Genomic DNA, 1,941 nt, shown 5'->3' on the forward strand with positions numbered 1-1,941 from the left:
CCTCCCCGTCATCCCCTCCACCGCCCCCTCCCCGTCCACCCCTCCGCCGCCCCCCCCGTCCGCCCCTCCGCCGCCCCCTCCCCGTCCGCCCCTCCACCGCCCCCTCCCCATCCGCCACTCCACCGCCCCTCCCCGTCCACCCCTCCTCCGCCCCCCTCCCCGTCCGCCCCTCCTCCGCCCCCTCCCCGTCCGCCCCTCCGCCGCCCCCTCCCCGTCCGCCCCTCCGCCGCCCCCTCCCTGTCCGCCCCTCCACCGCCCCTCCCCGTCCGCCCCTCCACCGCCCCTCCCCGTCCGCCCCTCCTCCGCCCCCTCCCCGTCCGCCCCTCCGCCGCCCCCTCCCCATCCGCCCCTCCACCGCCCCCTCCCCGTCCGCCCCTCCACCACCCCCTCCCCGTCCGCCCCACCACCGCCCCCTCCCCGTCCGCCCCTCCACCGCCCCCTCCCCGTCCGCCCCTCCACCGCCCCCTCCCCGTCCGCCCCTCCACCGCCCCCTCCCCTTCCGCCCCTCCACTGCCCCCTCTCTGTCCGCCCCTCCACCACCCCTCCCCTTCTGCCCCTCCTACGCCCCCTCCCCTTCCGCCCCTCCTACGCTCCCTCCCCTTCCGCCCCTCCTCCGCCCCCACCACTTCTGCCCCTCCTCCGCCCCCACCCCTTCCGCCCCTCCTCCGCCCCCACCACTTCTGCCCCTCCTCCGCCCCCACCCCTTCCGCCCCTCCTCCGTCCCCTCCCCTTCCGCCCCTCCTCCGCCCCCTCCCCTTCCGCCCCTCCTCCACCCCCTCACCGTCCACCCCTCCGCCGCCCCTTCCCCGTCCACCCCTCCGCCGCCCCTTCCCCGTCCACCCCTCCGCCGCCCCTTCCCCGTCCACCCCTCCGCCGCCCCTTCCCCGTCCACCCCTCCGCCGCCCCTTCCCCGTCCACCCCTCCGCCGCTCCTTCCCCGTCCACCCCTCCGCCGCCCCTTCCCCGTCCACCCCTCCGCCGCCCCTTCCCCGTCCACCCCTCCGCCGCCCCTTCCCCGTCCACCTGTCCGCCGCCCCTTCCCCGTCCACCCGTCCGCCGCCCCTTCCCCGTCCACCCGTCCGCCGCCCCTTCCCCGTCCACCCGTCCGCCGCCCCTTCCCCGTCCACCCGTCCGCCGCCCCTTTCCCGTCCACCCGTCCGCCGCCCCTTCCCAGTCCACCCGTCCGCCGCCCCTTCCCCGTCCACCCGTCCGCCGCCCACTTCGCCGTCCACCCCTCCTCCGCCCACTTCGCCGTCCACCCCTCCTCCGCCCACTTCGCCGTCCACCCCTCCTCCGCCCACTTCGCCGTCCACCCCTCCGCCGCCCACTTCGCCGTCCACCCCTCCGCCGCCCACTTCGCCGTCCACCCCTCCGCCGCCCACTTCGCCGTCCACCCCTCCGCCGCCCACTTCGCCGTCCACCCCTCCGCCGCCCACTCCGCCGTCCACCCCTCCGCCGCCCACTTCGCCGTCCACCCCTCCGCCGCCCACTTCGCCGCCCATTCCTCCGCCGCCCCCTCCTCCGCCGCCCATGACCCCTATCACTTCCCCCACCTTACCCACCTGCCGACTCCCAAGCTCCTACCTTCCCATTCTCCCCTCCCCCACCCCCATTCCCACCCCCACATCTACCTCCCCCATTCCCCTTTCCCCCATTCCACCTCCCACCAAAACGCATTGTATTCCCTTCACTGCTAGTGCTGACACATGCTGTCTGTGGGTGGTTACTGCACGTTGTCGTTGAACATTGACACTGCTCACATGAATGTTAATGGAAAGTGCAATAGCATGTTCAGGAAAATATTTCTGCAGCAGTCATGGTCGCGTTGTTGCTTCCCGACCACAGAGTCTCGGGTTCGATTCCCGCCGTGGTCAGGGGTTTTCACCTGCCTATAGATGACTGGGAGTTCGTGTTGTCCTCAACATGTCACCATCATTCATGA

The 1,941-nt window shown here is 74.1% G+C and overlaps 1 protein-coding gene across 1 annotated transcript; it reads right to left on the bottom strand.

The window, feature by feature from the left end:
- Positions 1-559: 559 nt before the first annotated feature.
- Positions 560-1,531, bottom strand: LOC124712252 (glycine-rich cell wall structural protein 1.8-like). The gene has a single exon (XM_047242547.1). The coding sequence runs from the start codon at positions 1,529-1,531 to the stop codon at positions 560-562; it is 972 nt and encodes a 323-aa protein (XP_047098503.1).
- Between the last annotated feature and the right edge of the window lie 410 nt (positions 1,532-1,941).

The sequence above is a fragment of the Schistocerca piceifrons genome, chromosome 8, assembly GCF_021461385.2.
Source record: "Schistocerca piceifrons isolate TAMUIC-IGC-003096 chromosome 8, iqSchPice1.1, whole genome shotgun sequence".
Classification (NCBI taxonomy): Eukaryota; Metazoa; Arthropoda; class Insecta; order Orthoptera; family Acrididae; genus Schistocerca; species Schistocerca piceifrons.